General features: G+C 41.7%; 1 protein-coding gene across 1 annotated transcript in view; it reads right to left on the minus strand.

The window, feature by feature from the left end:
- Window positions 1–18,542, minus strand: part of LOC135224622 (proteasome subunit beta type-5-like) — a 36,875-nt gene that overhangs the window by 5,003 nt on the left and 13,330 nt on the right. The window contains exons 2-4 of the mRNA XM_064263808.1: window positions 9,193–9,343; window positions 2,079–2,205; window positions 223–337 (exon numbers count right to left, since the gene is read on the minus strand). Coding sequence (XP_064119878.1) covers window positions 223–337; window positions 2,079–2,205; window positions 9,193–9,343 — 393 coding nt within the window. The remainder of the gene's footprint in view (window positions 1–222; window positions 338–2,078; window positions 2,206–9,192; window positions 9,344–18,542) is intronic.

The raw sequence follows: 18,542 nt of genomic DNA on the forward strand, positions 1-18,542 counted from the left end.
TTTTCTTTTAAACATTTGTACCACGAAATACCAAACTTGGTAAATATAACTGTTATAGAGACACTTTTTCAATTTAATATCCCATGTTTTTGAATTTACATGAAAGTGCACTTGGGAATACAGTATATTCAGTAGTACTGAATATACTGCTTACTAAATTGGCATATAAAACTAATAGACATAGAGAATACTACTAAAACATCAAAACCTTTGCCTACTCACCCTCTTATCCCATCCAGCAATCATAACACCCATAGAAAGACCATAGCCTTTATACTGGTACACCATATTAGCCAGTAATTTGGAGGCAGCAGCTACTGAAATTCTCTCTCGATTCCTGTGGGATGAAATTTTGTGTAACATTATGAAATCTTATATGACACATCAGTCTTGATAGTACTATACGTCATCCTCTTGTTCTCAGAATACCTTCCCAGCAATCAAATTCAAAATTTAAAATCATTAAACACATATGATTTCTGGAAAAACTTTAAATACTATCCATGAAGCAAGAACTAATGAAAAACCTACCAAAAACAATTAAATGGAAAGTATAGAATCTGATTATGGTGTCAAAATAAGCAGTACCGAACAACAATTAACAACTATCTCCCTTTCCAGTCACAATCATTTATGCATATACTAGACTGTCTATTTCTTTTTTCCATTGAACTCTTATTTTTTTTCTGCATATTTGTAAGAACACTTCTTTTTGCTACTGGTATTAGCACTGCATGTATTAGATCCATTACACCCCTTTCATTGCTCCCTTGTACATTCTTCCATTTAATAAAATATGCAATCAAGAGCTCAGTAATGGTCCTTCATTTGATCAAATTTTACCTCATATTCTTCTGAAAATACATGTCACTAAATTTCTTATGTATCTTGTGTACTGATTCTCTATTATCACAGTCCCAATAAGTTATTCTGGTACCTTTTGTCTTCATGAGGTTCTTCCATTTACTCTGTACACTATCTTAGCATTCTGTCAAATGCCTTCTAACCATTTACAAATACTTGATAGTATAACTTTATCCTTTTAGTGTAGCATTTCTGCCACTGCAACAAATTAAAGGTTACCTTTGAAATAATATCCCAGGTATGAAGCCAAAATGATATCTAGTAATTTTAAATTCCATTGACCTTACATCAACTATCTGCTCCCATACTTACATACCAGGTTACAACATTCTTACTGCTACCTCCTTTCCATATTGTGGTGTACACCTTATTATACTTGTATTCCTATTGTAACATTCTTCCTACTGTTTTAAATCCTCTTTAGTAACCAGTTCTTCAGCTGCTTTTAAATATCAGCTGCTTTTAAATAAATGCAAGTTATAACTGGTGGTTCCAGAGCCTTAACATTTTCTATCTCATGGATTCTCCTCACCTCTATGCTGTAGTTGACATTCTCTTTGTCTCTGTCAAATCTACATATTCCAGAACATTTTATCTCTTCTCTTAGTATATATGCTCAAATTGTTACCATGATTGTTTCAGGATTTCTTTCTTTCTCAATTTTAATTCTCCACAGGTATCTTTTGTCTTCTTTACCACTTTCATATATTTCACACATCTCTTCACTTCATCCACTATGATTTTCAATGGTTTTTTCTTCCCTGTGTTGAGATTCTAATTGTAACCTGCTCCTTTGCTTCTTGATACACTACTGTACTTCAGCAACCAATCAAAACATGATACAGTATATAATGCATATAGTACAATATATTTGGTCAATTAATATCTTGGTGTCTGATCTGGGAACAAGTTTTAAATTTTAAATCTTAGACAAAAGAGAACCATGAAATGCCTTATATAAAGTTACAATAATCATAACAGAAGCCTAACTAGGGTTGAAAGACTGGTAACATGCCCTTCCATTTTCTTTTAATAATAGAAAAGACCTTATAATAGCTAGTATTGATTTAAATTACAACTAATAAATAAGAAGGCAAACATACCTCTTATCACATTCTTTTTTTGTTGCACTGAATTAAGAACACTAACATCTTGAAAGAGAATATTTTAGCTGAGCAGCATAACAATGGTATTATAGAAAAATGACAAATTACCTGAGTTCATATAAACGACACTGCTTTGCTAAGACACGCTCCCAGTAAGTGCAGTCAGCTGCTCCTCCTGCCATTGTACCCAGCAAATAAGGGTTGATCTCAATAATCTTCTTAACTTGCTGAGAACCTGAAATAAAAGAGTTCACTCCCATCAACAGACACAAACATAATAACATTAAAGTGAAATGCATACATTAATATTTGCCACAAAACATCCAAACAGATTTTTTAAAATATATGTTACAAAAATATTTCTAAAAAACCATAAATTTTATCACAAATCCATGACAATCTTAACAAACCCTTGAGCCCAACTGATTCTACTTACAGCAGTCTTATCCTTTAAATCTTAAAGTCTAGAGCATACACTGTAATTTAAGATCTTAGTCACTACCCAGCATAGGCTATATATATTAGTACTATTGAAATAAGGAAGAAAGAAATATACAAGGCAAGAACACCAACACCACACTTTACAAAGTAAGCCACTAAACAAAGTAAGCCACTAAAAGATCACAACTGAAGAACTATACAAAAGTTTACTCTGGATTATACATGATACTAAGCTAAGCTTCCAAATGTGGTAGCCATTTTCAATTCTCATTGAAATACAGAAATATGAACATACTGTATATAGTAATAGTTTAACCATGTCATTGAACCAAAACTCTAACCCTTAACAGGGATGACCTATAATAAATAAATGAAAAAATGATATTGTTATGATACAATAAAGTTTGTTCATACTTACCTGGCAGATATATATATAGCTGTATTTTCTGAAGTCCGACAGAATTTTAAAAACTTCCGACACACGCAGTGGTCGGCCAGGTGGTTAGTACCCATTCCCGCCGCTGGGAGGCGGGTATCAGGAACCATTCCCATTTTCTATTCATAATTTTTATTTCCACTGTCCCCTGAGGGGAGGTGGGTGGGTACTTGATTATATATATCTGCCAGGTAAGTATGAACAAACTTTATTGTATCATAACAATATCATTTTGTTCATGAAACTTACCTGTCAGATATATATATAGCTGAATCCCACCTTTGGAGGTGGGAAGGGACAGAATAGAAGGATTTTGGGAAACAAATGCATGCAGATGATTTACATCTTGGTTCCACCTGTTAGCATAGCTGGCTTCGTGGTTACTGCCACGTAAGTCTGCTTGTGCTACTAGAGTTGCCAGCGAGGTAGAGACCTATATAGCTGGTGCACTCCAGATGATCTGTCAACAGGGGCGAGACCACGACGTGACTAGACCATATTGACCATACCATGAGGGCTAAGAAGTAAAATAAATATATATATAATATATATATCACCACCTGACCAACCTAGCCAAAGTTAAGGTGTGTTAACTAAGGCTTAAGAGTTAAGAAGTCGCCGTTGTCGGCGACTCAACAACTAAATTAAGAGCTCTTCCTAACCATTTTCTACAGGATAGGATGAGTGGTACTTCTTGCCCCAAGATTGTGTCTGCAGACACGTATGGCCCTAGCGAGCAGCAGATCTCATATGCCATCTTCACATCTCGCAGGGAGTGTGAAGTGAACACAGAGTTGCTTCGCTAAAACATGGTACTCAGGATGTTGCTGAGTGCCATGCTCTGTTGAAATGCTTCCGAGGCCGCGCCCTCACCTCGTGAGCATTCAGATAAAAGATTTCAAATCTTTGTGCAAACACAATGAAGGAGCATTTTTGAAAGAACTCCTTAACACTAAAGCCAGGCTGTTCTTCGATATGGGCAAGTCTGGTCTTTTTCGGAACACTGCAGATTGCCCGATTGACTTCGACTTTCTTGAGTTTTATGTAGATAAAACTTGAGAGACCCGACAGGGCACAGGACTCTCTCTGGCTCCTGCCCACTAACTTGTGCCATCCTTGCTTCCAAGCTCCTGGCCCAAGGACAAAACGGGTTACCATTCTTAGGCCACAACGGAAGGGTTAGAGAGCACACCGCCTTGTGTTCTCTAAAGCCAAAACTTGTGACGATGGCTTAAAATCTCACTAACCCTCTTTGTCGTATCTAGGGTGGTTAGAAGAAGGCCTTCCTGATCACATGCAAGAAGTTAACAGGTAGGAGAGGTTCGAATGCTTTGACATCAAGAACTTCAGACTACGTCTAAGTTCCATATTGAAAGCTTCGATCTGGACATGCACAGTCAGTCCGTCTGTACTAAAGTCAGGTGACCGACCAGTTGACCAGTCAGACGAATCAAGGACAGCAAGGCTGTACCCTGAAGACCATAAGGCACTATTCTTCGCTGAAGGATGAGTGTCTGGACTGCCTGGGCGATTCAATCTAAGCAAACCTTGGGGGTGTATCAACGCAACCCAACGTCGTCAGCGAATCAACTCCTGACTCGAGCTTCTGGTGCCAGGAGAAAGGAGCGAGGAGCAAAAAGGCGATTCAGTCCCGAAGGAAGAATGCCTGACAGTCCAACCTGGTCTCATGTTACACGATCATCGGGGGTGTATAAACGCAACCGACTTCGTCAACAAGAAACTCAGGGCTACTATATGTCGCCTGATCTCGCACGAGTGTCTGACTCCGAGAAAACAGGTGAGACAAAAAGTAGATGGTGAGCGAGGTTCGAGATTCCACAGAACTCAAAGATCGTGAAGGGCTTTGTTGTTTGACAGACGCAAATCTCTGAGCCCAAAGGCCGTCAACAACATATTTGCGTATTCTTTAATAGTTGTGACTGCCAGCTTATCCCATTCTTCAGACGGAAATGGAAGACGGTAATCTTATTCCTGTCAACATCTCGATAGCCTGAACGTAGTCAAGACTCAGAGCGGAGAGGTTATAGGTACCTTTCGAGTTAGAGTAGACCGACTCTCCTCGGAAAGGTCCTTGGAAAGTGAACTAGGAAGTATGTGACCCTCTGTGAATCCAGGGATCCTGAAGCCCAACATGGGGCGATCAGCGTCATTGTCGCTCCCTGTGACGTCATAAATCCTCTTATTACATTTCCTAAGCGATTGAAAAAGGGGAAAAGAGACTAATATCCATCCCCGTTCAATATCATAGGATGGCGTTTAATGGTACCGATCCCGGATCGAGAATAAGGGAGCAGAGAAGAAGAAGCCTCTTCGTCCTCAACATATCGAAGAGAAGAATGAAAGGGCGTCCCTAAAGTCTCCACAACTCTCAACTTACTTCTAAAGAAAGATTCCACTCGGAAGTCAATAGTTGCTGCCGTCGATCGAGACGATTCGTACGGACTTTCGCAATCCGGTAACGAACCTCTAGAGGATTGTTACATTCTACGCCTGTTGTTATAATAGGCTTTCTCGTAAACTCGAACAGGGACCGAGAGAAGATACTTCTTAAGATATGAGAGAGCTGTGGAATATCAGAGTTGATCTGGACCACTGGTTCCCAAAACTCGTTACGAGGACTGGAGGGACTACCGAATCGCTTTTACTTCTTTCAGATTAAGATCCAGGACATCTGAAACCCTATCCAGATGTCCGGCACCTTTCTATCACCTCAGGTGATAAACGCACTGAGAGATGTTCAGAATCATTCCTAGATCTTGAATAATATTTCAGTTTCCCGGTAGGAAAAAACTGTGGTCTGAATTGCAGTCTATTCGGGGAAACAAACTTCTTCAGGAAGGAAATGGTCCCCAGCAAGCTCATCCATTCCCTCCCCGAGTATGCTTACTTCCCTAATAAGGCTGCGCTTTGCCTAAGCAGGAGAGCATATAAAAGTGCAATGTTGCGGTAGACTCGTAGTTTCTATACCGTGCGGTAACGAGCACCGAAAGGATTAAGAGATAACTCTGTTGAACATAGTAAGGCAAAACGAATGCAACGTTTATTCATTCACGTAAGAAATCCCCTCAATCTTAGGCTAAAGTCCGTGATTGTAGGGCAGAGTTACAGTTAGTCAGTCAATCCCGCAGGAGAGACGTAACCGCCAGCACAGAGATACGGTTAGTCAGTCAATCCCGCAGGAGAGAGAGACGTAACCTACGGCGCATGACAGCGCCCGATCTGTTACTGGCTCGGTTGGACTGGAAGACAGACACAGCGTGACAGCAGCAGCCAGCAGCTTACGAACGTCGTCTCTTAACTTTATGTCTGGGTTGCCAGCTACCCTATTCTACGAAGAAATAGGTCCGTTATTTTTTGAGCCGAAAGACTCTCAAGCTGGTATATTTAAGCGAAACAGAAAACGCTAAATATATAGATGCGTTTGTGTCGTCAGAACACTACCATACAACGGTAAAAGATAAATCGGAAACTCCTGGAAGGCTGCAGGGAGTAACGATTAAATGTCCTTAAAAATAAAAGGCAATAGACCTCTCGGTTGCCATCCGAAGAGGTAACTACAGCAAGCGTATATGACTTGAACCAACCAGAAGTAAAATAACGCAAGGCAAAATATGAAATTATATCACAATAAAGTTTGTTCATACTTACCTGGCAGACATATATATAGCTGAATTCGGAAATACAGCTACATACATATCTGACAGGCAAGTTTCATGAACAAAACTTAAGAGAATCGAAGCAGTCAGCTCAAGCTTCTTATGTTACTGGACATAAGCGTTCATTGACGTAGTCTACAAGTCTATTTCTTGTACGAGTCTGCGAATGACGAATGAGAGCTCTTCCGAATCTTGTCAATAAGAGCTTATTCCCTTAAGCAATATCAAGTTAATGAGATGTTTGTCAATGAGAACTAACCCATTTACGGGACAAAGAGATATTTTGTCAATGAGGGGATACCCACTTACTTGACAAACGAAAGTATATTGTCAATGGGGGAAAGTCACTGAATGACAAAACGTAATCCAGGGAGTCAAGCATTTAATTTTTTTCGATTCTTCCCGTCTCAAACGAGGAAGGGGCAAGAATCCTGTTAAGAGACTGGGCTTACGGCAGGTAGAACGACGATGTTCAATTCGGCAGCGTAGTCCCGACTAGAAACTAACAAAATCTATCATCTGAAAAACCCTTTCAGATGGGCTAAAAAGCTTGCAAAATTATCCTGGGAAGAGGAAGAAACTCTCCAACCAGCTTCCTCTCCCGTATCACAACTAATGCCTGCTAAAGCTTAAAATTTATTGGCAGTATGGCAAAGGAAGTCCTGTCTTGCGCTTTCCTGAAGAGCGTCCTTTTGATGAGTGCCTTTGCAAGAATCCCACTGAACGTTGCCGAGAGTCCTGACGTGCAGGACATCGAGCCTTACATAACCCGTAACTGCCTTATCGCAAAGTCTTGACTGCGGTAGTGGCAACTTAAATTTATTGGCCGAATGGCAAAGGTTGCGGTAGAGCAAACGAGATCTTCCCTTGAGCTTTCCTTAACTCCATCTACCTATGCGAAAAGCAATATTAATTGACAGAGACCTCTTGAATTCACGAAACCCGATGTCTTGCTGGGTTTCGAAGAAGAAGTTGTCTGTTCACTTTAAACTTCCTCCGAAGCACTGCCTACTTCACATTCTTTGCAGGTGAGGTAGAAGGTATCACCGGAGGTAGAGGTAAAACTTCTTTAGGCCCATATCTGAAACAAGAGCTTGAAGAGTTCAACAGAAACGTTCAGCCAGGCGACACACCTGGCGTGCGCTGGTGCACGCTCGGCGTCCACTGGCGCGCGCTCGGCGTCCACTGGAACGCGCTCGGCGTCCACTGGAGCGTGCTCGGCGTCCACTGGAGCGCGCTCGGCGTCCACTAGCGCGCACTTGGCGTGCACCCGCGCGCGCCTGGAGTCCATCCGAGCGTCCCGGGCGTCCGCTCTCAAAAGCTTCCTGCTACTATGACTTCTTTTACGTATTTCTCGGTGGAAAGACGGACACGAGTTCAGGCGACGTTCGCCTTCTTACTTCTCACTGAAACGCATAACGAGAGAGAGAGAGAGAGGACGTGAAGCGTCCTCTTCTATAAAGCTTCTATTTAGAGGGCGCGAGTCCTTCCGAAAGCTCCAACCCCTGCATGGGGAGGACGCTTCGGAGGACGAGAAGCAATCTTTCAGGATTCGTGCACGCGCACGCACTTTGGCAGTCTGGGGATTTTCATCAGAAACTGCCGAAGGCACGCCAGATCGGTGGGGGTTCCTTGTAACCCTCCTTAGGCTTTCGACATGCTCCCTCCCCGGGTCCTGGGAGTCAAGCAGAGGTCCCGGCCTAGAGGCGAAACGAGGCCGATCTGACGCACCCTCCACTTCTGCACTTCACTTTTACTCTCTAAAGCAAGCACTTTCGATTCTAAGATACGAATCGAAAGAGTATCAGAGAAAGGGTAATTCCTCTACAGACACTGCTTAGGGCCCGAAGGCAACACTGCAGGGTTAGGAGTAACAATTACAGAAGTAGCACTTCACAGCAATGAAGGAGAGCGAGCACCTCTCGTAGACATATTCATAGCCGTAGGCATACTACAGGGTTAGGGCAAATAAAGTCTACAGGAAGGTTAGCAGGTTCACTACCCTGACTTTTGTTACTGATTAATTGCGTACATACGAATCATACGTCTTCCTTACGGAATTAGACATGTTTACTGATTAATTGCGTACATACGAATCATACGTCTTCCTTACGGAATAGACAAAGTCTCACACTCCTTACATGACAAATCTCAACAAAGAAGCAAGACCCATACCCCTCGTACATACCAAGTGCGGATCTACCGAAGCTTTCGGTAGCCACACCCTATCTTTGCAGACAACCCCGTCTGAAACTAGCCTAACTAGATTCAGATATTTTATGCAAAAATGAATCAAATTCAAATCAATTTAAGATAGCGTATGCCTGGCCACAAATCCAAGTAAATAAATCAAAAGACAATTAGGATACTTAGCGGCAATGAAGTTTCCAAAATCCTAAGACGGAGGTACTGAAAACAGGTGTTTTCAGCACCAGCGACAGAAAAATTATGAATAGAAAATGGGAATGGTTCCTGATACCCGCCTCCCAGCGGCGGGAATGGGTACTAACCACCTGGCCGACCACTGCGTGTGTCGGAAGTTTTTAAAATTCTGTCGGACTTCAGAAAATACAGCTATATATATATCTGACAGGTAAGTTTCATGAACAAACTAAAATATACTGTACTACGTTTACATCAAGGGATATCAACAATAACTTATTCTTACCAATGTATTGTCCTGATGTAGCCCTGGAATCAGCAGCCAATATTACACCACCATCAAACTTGAATCCCAAGGTTGTTGTTCCATGAGCAAAGTTGAGTTTGATCTTTCTGCCAGTTTCATCAACAAGAAACTCTCCAATCTGTGACTCAGACTGAAATAAAGATAAATTTCTCATTGAAAAAAAAAAAAAATCACTCAACTGCAGAATACTATACAATGAAACTCAACAAGACTATAAATCTATGGGAATTTGTCCCACAAGAATCTAAACCTTCCATCCATCATGTATGGAAGCCTCTTCCAATGAGAGAAACAGCTTTATGAAAATCATGGAGCTTGGGCTATTTTAACTTATTATTTGACATAAAGTTGCATGTTTTTATGTGCAAACAAAATGCCTGTATAATCTTGGCATTAAACATAGTCATTTAAGCAACCATGAGAATGATGACCTGCAGAACCTCCTGTACACCATGGCATGAGAAATGACCAAGATGATAGGGTTGTCTGCCAGTGGAACTTGTAACCTAACTCTTAAAAAAAAAAAAAAAAAAAAAAAAAAAAAAAAAAAAAAAAAAAAAAAAAAAAAAAAAAAAAAAAGGACTTAAATTCCTCTGTAAGACAGGAAGATCAGCTCAGTAGGTAGCATTTATTGCTAAATCCTAAACAGTTATATAAAATAACCAACACCCAACCCCTACTAAAAGATGGATGGAGTGTGTCACATCTCCAATTATTAAATACTGGAGATTATGCTCTGTAAGTAACTAACTTGCATCTGGCCTGGAAAGTAAGTGTTGAACTTTAAAACTTACTAACTTTTACAAGTTTTCCCATTATTGTTTAGTGATTTATGTTGGATGCTTTAATTTATCAGCATTTTTTACAATTTATCAGCATTTTTTACAAGTTTGAAATGTTGTGATGTTTTCTCCAGTTTTTTTTTTATTTCATTGTTAATAGGGGGTATTTGTTCTTTGGCAGAATGTTTCAACAGACCCATGATTGATTGGTGAAGATATGCTCTCGTAAAAAATGACAAAGTTATGTGTAACAGACTTCAGTGGAAAGTGGGTTGATTTAGAGACTAGTAGGGAGAAATTAATTACAATTCCCCACGTATCATACTTGCCAGGCAATTATTTACTTTTCTTTGGGGGAATGCTTAGAGTTTAATATCCCTATTCCATAACTTTGTTTTACATGATCACTTTTTTCACTCTATATTTAATTGGTGAAACATCAATACAATTGAATATTTATTAAGCATACCATTCAAAAGATTGAAGTTTTGTCACCAAAATGAGATATATGAAACCACCATACAAAGTAAAATAAGCATGTGAGGTCTTCGTAATATGAGTTCAAGGCAGTTTTTACATCCAATATGACATGATATCGTTGCGAGGGCCATTTGGTTCTACAATCGCGGCCACTTCCTTCCCAGCCTTCCCAGAGCTCATTTGAACAATATTTGCGTATATATGTAACGTTTATTAATATTACTCAAGATTATAGTTGTAATCAGTAACATTTGTTGCCTATACTAGTGAAAGTATGAGACATCTTATTCTCAGCAGTCATGTTTTGAATTGCAATGCATTTTTACCTTGTAATCAGTGGTTTTATCCTTACTGCCATCACAACTGAAACTCCACAGTGCTTATTTGATTGTAATTATACACATTTCGTTCTAAATTCGCTCCAATTTCCACTTGTAATACGTGTTTGTTTACAGCAAAGCCATGGAGGGAATAATTTTTCAGCCTTATTGTACTGACACTGTTGCCAATTGGTATGTATTTATCCTTCAAACTTGGGATTAGACTTACACAAAAACAGGAAGTAAGTGAATTTAGCGTAACTATTTGTAATATATACGTATACATATATACATAAATATTAGAGCAACTCTATCATTATTGCATTACTTTGACTGCTACAATTCATGGAAACAGTGTGTAAAGGCATCTGTGTATGTGCCAAGTTCCACTAAATTGGCAAAGATAATTTGCTTTTTCTTGCATGCAAACATTAAAGTTTAAGTTTATTTCAGCCATACAATTATTAAAATTTTCAAAGAAAGTCACAATAGTAATATAAAAGCAGTGAAAAGTGCTATAAAAAAAATACAACATTTTTGTTAAAAACAATTCATTAATTTGTTGTCTGCACAAGTGCTTTTGGCAGCCAGATGTACAGGGTGTCCATAAAGTCCTAGTACCATTACAAGTATTTATTGCTCAGAAACCATAACATAGAGTAATGCAGTTATCATTTCCTCAAGTTTACATTCAGAGCACTTCATTCTACAAAATACAGCATTAGTCTGTTATATGGTTTCTGAACAATACTTGTAATGGTACTGGGACTTTTTGGACACCCTGTAGAGTGAACAACACATCCTAGTTAATGATCACAGTAAAACCATAGAAATTTGTGTCAGAAATCTGGTTACTTTTACAACAACGAATATTTTCAAATGAGTTATCAGGAATACATAATAAATTTAAGCAATTCATAACCTTATTCTGGTGTTTAACTAATTGTTTGAAAGTTATCTAATGCACTCTTCTTCTTATTCTTCTTCCCAAACAATTACCATGTTTCCCCGGTTGCGAGTGCAAACACCTTCGATGTTTAAGATCATTGTGAAGAAAGTGTCTTGGCATCTATGGGTATAAGTGGTGTGCAGATTTAGCTCAGGAAATGGGAAGTTTGTTTTCACAAAAGACTCCGCAAACATATAGATGGCGCCAATCTTCCATATGTAAGGCGTTTTCAGTAAAAATTTTGAAAGCATCATGGAGGTAATTTAGCACTGCGCATGGCTACTTTCATTAACTTCTGATTTTTTTGGAAATTAATCTTAGCGATATGTAGGGAAAAGTACCGGTGTGTGGTGTACAGCTGCACGGTCACTTTCCCATAAAATAACTTTAGCACTTCTAGCATGATATTTCACGATATTTTTTTTATGTTGCATGAAACCAGTGGTTATTACGACGACTTTACGTGACTTCCGGACCATGTCGAGAGTGAACTTCTATCACCAGAAATACACATCTCTCACTCCTCAATGGAATGGCCTAGAATTGAACCCGCGATCACCGAGGTGGGATGCTAATACCATACCAACCACACCGCTGAGGTGCTTTAGCACTTCTAGCAACCTGATTTAGATGTCAGTCACAAGCCAACCTCCATGGAAGCAACACCTCGAGACTTCTACCGTCTCGAGGTGTTGCTTCCATGGAGGTTGGCTTGTGACCGACATCTCATTCAGGTTGCTATTAGTGCTAAAGATATTTTATGGGAAAATGACCATGCAACTGTACAGGTGGTCACCTGGCCACACAGCGGTACTTTCTCCTATATATCACAATGATTAATCCTATCCTGGGTTACAGGACTCGTTAAAGTACTTTTTCGGGAACGTGGCCACGCTACAGTACAGGTGGCCACCAAGTGGCCATTCAGTATTTTACCCTAATAGAGTAAACAATCACAGACGATCCATCGTCATCACGCTGGCCAGGCCTTATTCACTCGATATTTAATTGGTGAAACAAGAATATACAATTACAACTTTAAGCATACCTTTCAAAAGATTGAAGTTTCGTCAACATAATGTGATATATGAAAGCCCCATATGAACTAAAAAAAAAGCATGTGACGCTCTTCGTAAAATATGTTTTCAAGGCAGTTTTGAAATCTAATATGGCGCCAATCGTGTGGCTGGCCTGTCTAACCACGGACAATCCACCATCTTTCCTAGCCTTCCCAGCACTCATTTGAACAATGTTAGCACATACACATTTTGGTCTTAATCCACTCAAAATGAAGTTTTTATGATAAAATGTTATTGTCATGATACAATAAAGTTTTATGCATACTTACCTGGCAGATATATACTTAGCTATAGACTCCGTCGTCCCCGATAGAAATTCGAATTTCGCGGCACACTCTACAGGTAGGTCAGGTGATCTACCGCCCCGCCGCTGGTGGCGGGAATAGGAATCATTCCCGTTTTCTAAGACAGATTTTCTCTTCCACCTGTCTCCTGAGGGGAGGCGGGTGGGCCTACACGTATATATCTGCAGGTAAGATGCATAAAACTTTATTGTATCATGACAATAACATTTTTATGCATTCAACTTACCTGTCAGATATATACTTAGCTGATTGGCACCTTTGGCGGAGGGTAAGAGACAGCTAATCTACTGAAATAGACAGGAAACAACATATGTTGTAGGTAATAAAAATAAAAACCTTGATTCCTACCTGTGTTAGCGAAAGACTTCATGGCTACTGCCTAGGAGCCCGTATCGCTTCAAGAGCCTCAGCGAGGTAGTGACCTCATGCTAAGAGTTCTTGATGGTCTGTTACCGGGGTCTTACCCACTTACGCTTCAGAACCTTAGGATCTTTGTCAATGGGGTCCTATCCACTTACATGACAAAACACCTTGCCTATTGGCATGATCATAGAGCACGACACTAATCCCGATCACCTGATCCTCATTGGGGTTAGTACTACGATTGAAAGGAGTCATCCCCGGACATCCTTTCAAGCAACCCACAACTCAACAACAATATTAAAACTAATTATTAAAATATTAAAAACCAATTTAAGGATCAGCGTCTGCTCCATTTCCCAGCATAGTATCCGCTGATACATAAGGTCCAAGAGAGAAACATTTATCATATGTTATTCTAACATCCTTTAAATAGTGGGATGCAAATACTGAATTGCACCTCCAATAAGTTGCTGCTAAAATGTTTCTCATGGACATATTCTTCGTAAAAGAAAGGGAAGTTGCCACAGCCCGGACTTCGTGAGCTTTCACTCTCAGCAGCTTTAAAGAGTTCTCTTGGCAATTCCTATGAGCTTCGGTAATTACATTTCTGACAAAGAATGCCAGTGCGTTCTTTGACATCGGTCTCTTGGGGTTTCTTACCGAACACCAAAGACCTTGTCGACATCCCTGAAGCTGTGTCTTCTTTTCTAAATAAAATTTTAAGGTCCTGACTGGGCAAAGGGACCGATCCAACTCTCTTCCTACCAGAGAAGAGAGTCCCTTGACTTCGAAACTTCTAGGCCAAGGTTTAGAAGGGTTCTCATTCTTCGCTAGGAAAAGATCCTGGAAAGAAATGACAGCCGAGTCTTTTCTAAATCCCACCCGAGAGTCCAAAGCATGCAATTCACTGATCCTCTTAGCAGTTGCTAGAGCCAACAGGAATATGCATTTGCTAGTAAGATCTCTGAATGAGATTTTATCTATAGGTTTGAACCTGTCCGACATCAAGAACTTTAGGACAACGTCCAGGTTCCAACTCGGGGGAATTGATGATCTCAATTTTTTAGTCTCGAAAGACCTGATGAGATCATGAAGATCCTTATTATTCTCGAGATTCAGCCCTCTGTTTCTAAAAACAGCTGAGAGCATGCTCCTATATCCTTAATAGTTGATACGGCCAATTTGGTTCTTCTCTTAAGAAGAGGAGAAAATCCGCGATTTCGGTTACAGAGGTATTGGAAGAGGACAGCTTCTTCGACCTACACCATTCTACGGAAAACTTTCCCACTTCGATTGGTAGACCCGCAGGGTAGAGGCTCTGCGGGCTCTAGCAATTGAAGTTGCCACTTTCTTTGAAAAGCCTCTCGCTCTGACCAGTCTTTCGATAGTCGAAAGGCAGTCAGGGAGAGACTTTGGATGTTTTTGTGGAACCTCTCGAAGTGGGGTTGTCTGAGCAGATCTGTCCTGTCTGGTTAGAGATCCTTGGGGAAGTCCACCGTCCATTCCAGTACCTCTGTGAACCAGATTCGGGAAGGCCAAAAGGGAGCAATTAGAGTCATTCTCATTCCTTCCGATGCCACAAATTTTCTTACTACTTCCCCCAGCAATTTGAATGGGGGAAAAGCGTATGCATCTATGCCTGACCAATCCATGAGGAAGGCATCGATCGCTGTGGCTCTGGGATCTTCTTCTAGCGAGCAGAAGTTGTCTATTTTCCTGGAGAGGAACGTGGCAAACAGGTCGATCTGGGGTCTCCCCCAGAGTGACCATATTTGTCTGCAGACTTCTGAGTGGAGCATCCACTCTGTCGGGAGAACCTGGTTCTTTCTGCTCAATCTGTCTGCCCTTAGGTTTTTTACTCCTTGGACAAACCTTGTACGCAGAATAATGCCCCGTTCCTCTGTCCAGGTTAATAGAGCTCTCGCTATTTCGTTCAGAGAGAAAGAGTGAGTGCCCCCTTGATTCCGGATGTAAGCCAGAGCTGTGGTGTTGTCGGAATTGACTTGAACTACCGCCTCTCTGACTTCCGCTTCGAAGTATTCCAGGGCTAGATGAATTGCCAGGAGTTCCTTCGCATTGATGTGCAGAGTAGTTTGTTGTCTGGTCCAAACCCCTGCTACTTCCTTTGGACCCAGTGTTGCTCCCAACCTGTTTTCCGAGGCATCGGAAAACAACACTCGGTGAGGGTTCCGAATCAAGAGGGACACCCCTTCGTTCCTTGTTAATGGGGTTAACCACCACTCTAGGTCTGATTTTATCCCCTGTTGGATGGGAAAATTGTCTGACAAGTCTCCTGTCTTTTGACTCCACATCCTCTTTAGATAAAATTGCAGAGGTCTGAGATTTAATCTTCCCAGGGAAATGAACTGCTCTAACGAGGAAAAGGGTGCCCAGCAGACTGAGCCATTCCCTCGCCGAGGTCCGTTCTTTCCCTAAGAAGTTCGAGATCTTTTCTAAGCCTCGAGTAATTCTGTCTTGAGATGGAAACGCCCGAAAACCCCGAGAATCCATCTGTATCCCCAGATAGACTATGTTCTGTCTGGGGATCAATTGTGATTTCTCGAGGTTCACGAGCAGTCCCAAAGATTTTGTCAAGTTCAAAGTCTTCTCCAAGTCCTTCAAGCACTGAATTTCCGATTTTGCTCTTATTAGCCAATCGTCCAGATAAAGGGATATATCCCCTCTAGATGTAGCCATCTCGCAACGTTCATCATTAGCCTCGTGAACACTTGAGGGGCCGTTGAAAGGCCGAAGCATAGGGCTCTGAATTGATATACTTTCCCCTGCATCATGAATCGGAGATATTTCTTCGATGATGGATGCAGGGGGACATGAAAGTATGCATCTTGTAGATCTAAGGAGACCATCCAATCTCCTGGACGAAGAGCCGCAAGAACCGATTTTGATGTTTCCATAGAGAACTTTGTGTTCTCCACAAATCGGTTCAATGCGCTCACATCCAGGACCGGTCTCACCCTCCCGAGGATTTCGGAACCAGAAAAAGACGGTTGTAGAATCCTCGGGAATGCGGATCCCGAACCACTTCGATGGCCTCCTTTTGCAACATCTGTTCTACCAGTTGCAATAATGCTTCTTCTTGGCAGGGTTCCCTGTATTGGGCTGACAGTTCCCTCGGGTTTCGTAGTCAAGGGGGAAAAGGGAGGTCTGTCCTCGAAATGGGATCATATATCCCTTTGTTACCACGGAAAGGGACCAAATTTCTGCCTGTCTCCGAGCCCATTCTTCGGAAAATTTCCGAAGTCTGGCTCCTACCGGTGCTTGAAGGACTGTTGTCTCATTTAGCTCTCTTGATAGGTCTGAAGGAAGGCCTACCTCTCTTCTGCACTCCTCTTTTCTTAAAAGAGGGTCTGGCCGAGGTACTTCCTCGAAAGGGCTGTTGAGGAGCCCGAGTCTCTCTCTTAATAGGATCCGAAGTCCTCGATTTCTTTGCAGATTGGGCCAACAGATCTTGTGTGGCCTTTTCTGTCAAAGAATGAGAAATATCTTTTACAAGATTTGAAGGAAACAATTGGTCCGACAGAGGAGCATACAGAAGAGATGACCTCTGAGTAGGAGTAACTGCTTTCGTCAGAAAAGAGCTAAATAAGACTCTCTTCTTCAGAATACCAGTACCAAACAGAGAGGCCACCTCTCCCGATCCATCCTGAACCGCCTTGTCCATACAGGAAAGAACACTATGAAGGACTTCTGGACTAAGAGATTCCTCCTCTTGTGTCTTTTTGGCCAACACCCCAAGGGACCAGTCTAAGAAGTTAAAAACTTCTAAGACATTAAACAATCCCTTGAGGAGATGGTCCATCTCAGAAGTCCCCCATGTGATCTTTGCTGATGACAAGGCTTGTCTCCTAGACGAATCTACCAGATTCGAAAAATCTGCTTCGGCAGTGGACGGGAGGCAGAGTAGACCCCGTGGTTTGCCCGGTCTCGTACCAAATTCCCTTCTCCCTGATAGTCTGGAAGGAGGGCAGGTAAAGACTGTCTTCCCCGCCTTCTCCTTGGATTCCAACCAATTTCCTACGAATCGGAGAGCCTTGTTCATGGAAATGGTTGGCTTCATTTTAATAAAAGATGATTGTTTCGGGACCTTCGTGCTTGTAAACAAGGACCTTGGAGAAGGAGGAGCAGTAGGGCTTAAAGAGTCCCCAAACTCTTGAAGTAAGAGGGCTGCCAGCGTCTTGTAATCTGACAAACCCGGAGCCGAGTGATTTTCAGAGTCCGAAATCTCTTCCAAATCCAATTCCGAAGAGGATTGTTTATTTCCAGTAGGAGACTGGCCTCTTGCAACATCCACCCCACTTTCGCAAGAACGACGACCGCTTGTGCGATAACTTGCGTCCCTACGAGAGATAGGTTGATCCTGCAAAAACGACCTTATCCTTCTCCTGGCAAGAGCGATGGCCGCTTGTGCGACACCTTTCTCCTCTGTCAGACGAAGGATGTCCTCTCCTATCGCTTTCTCCGGAACGACCTATGTCCTGACAAGGAATACGGCCGCTTGTGCGACAACTAGAGTCCTTGTCAGGTAAAGGTTTATCCTTCCGAAAGCCAAACAAATCTTCCTGGCTTAATTGTCTTTTGGAAGAAGTTCGTCTCTTATTTGTCACTTGTGGCTCATTGCGCCGGGTTGACGCTCGTGATTCCTTGCGCCAAGCTGGCGCTTCTGGCGCATTTCGGCAGGGTGGCGCTTCCGGCGCTTCTGGCGCATTTCGCCAGGCTGGCTCTTCTGGCTCTTTCTGACTCGTATGGAGTCTCAAAACTCATCTGGCGCATCTGGCGCATTGCGCCAGGTTGGCGTTTTTGCGCACATTCTTCCTACTCCTCGAGTATAAGCCGAAAACTTCCGTTTCTTCTTTCTTTCCCTTCGTCTTCTTTATAGGAAGGAAAGAGTCCTTTTCTCCTGGGAGTTTCCTTAGTAAAAACTCCTACTAAGGCTGAAAGTTTGCTCCTGACATTTAGGATAATTTTTGCAGCCGCACTCTCTTTTTCCTTCCCTGATTCAGGTGAGGAATGTCTCGAAGCGGAAGGAAACT

Source organism: Macrobrachium nipponense, chromosome 12, assembly GCF_015104395.2.
Source record: "Macrobrachium nipponense isolate FS-2020 chromosome 12, ASM1510439v2, whole genome shotgun sequence".
NCBI lineage: Eukaryota > Metazoa > Arthropoda > Malacostraca > Decapoda > Palaemonidae > Macrobrachium > Macrobrachium nipponense.